Source organism: Carlito syrichta, unplaced genomic scaffold (assembly GCF_000164805.1).
Source record: "Carlito syrichta isolate Samal-C Ts95f unplaced genomic scaffold, Tarsius_syrichta-2.0.1 Scaffold303672, whole genome shotgun sequence".
Classification (NCBI taxonomy): domain Eukaryota; kingdom Metazoa; phylum Chordata; class Mammalia; order Primates; family Tarsiidae; genus Carlito; species Carlito syrichta.
In genome coordinates, this window is record NW_007247768.1 from 147,292 (window position 1) to 148,152 (window position 861).

Below are 861 nucleotides of genomic sequence, written 5' to 3' on the forward strand. Positions count from 1 at the left end.
GTTCATTTAAATAATTGCTGTGGAGTGCCAATCATGTATGCTGTGGTTTAGAGCAAGGGAAAGGAATGTTAAAGAAAGCACTCTGAATATCAAGAGAAGCCAGCCAAACCAATTCTCAGAACTTCAGGAACTGTAGACCTGGGAGGGCTTCTGTTTTTCTTCTTTCTAATTTTCCGGTTGCTCTGTAGGTGATGAATCCCACATGACAGCCAAACAAAGTCATGAGTAAGTGAAGTGCACTGTGTATACAAATATGTAAAGCCTCAAACATAGGCGACCCTGTGCTGAGATTAGATGTCTATTCTCTAAAAGCAAACTTCAGAGTTTCTGCCTGGCTTCTTTCTTACGGCTCTTTGGGGTGAGCAGGAACAGATTATTGAAAGGGAGGCCTGTGATTCCAGCTGGCACACAGTGGCCACAAATAGCATTTCAGCTTTTGATCAATGAAGCTTATAGGGAAACTCCAACCTTGAAATAAATGCTAAAACCACTTTAACCGAGGAGAGACTCTGTACGGCTGTAATTCCTGTGAGAGCATATGAGAGTATGATGGAGAAGATATACATCCACAGGTGCGATACCTTTCAATTCTTACTGGCAGGTTAATGGTAGGGAAGCGAAGGAAGAACTACAGACCAGGTTGTGCTTTTCAAAGTGTATGCTGCAGCCCTTTAGGGGATAGTATAATCATTTTATTTGGGCATAAAAGGTACTTTTAAAATGAAATACAATGGAATGGAATAAAATAGAGTCACTGAAAAGATTGCAGGGTATTTTATGCAATTAGGATAAGTATTGTTTTGTGAGACTTTTGGGGTGTGTGTGTGTGTGTGTGTGTTGTGTGTGTGTGTGTGTGTGTGT

The 861-nt window shown here is 40.9% G+C and overlaps 1 protein-coding gene across 1 annotated transcript in view; it reads left to right on the forward strand.

Annotated features, from left to right (window-relative positions):
• Positions 1–445: 445 nt before the first annotated feature.
• NXPE2 (neurexophilin and PC-esterase domain family member 2) overlaps positions 446–861 on the forward strand; it is an 18,720-nt gene continuing 18,304 nt past the window's right edge. Inside the window, exon 1 of the mRNA XM_008059006.1 lies at positions 446–572. Within this exon, the coding sequence (XP_008057197.1) occupies positions 547–572 (26 nt within the window). The 5' untranslated portion in view covers positions 446–546. The remainder of the gene's footprint in view (positions 573–861) is intronic.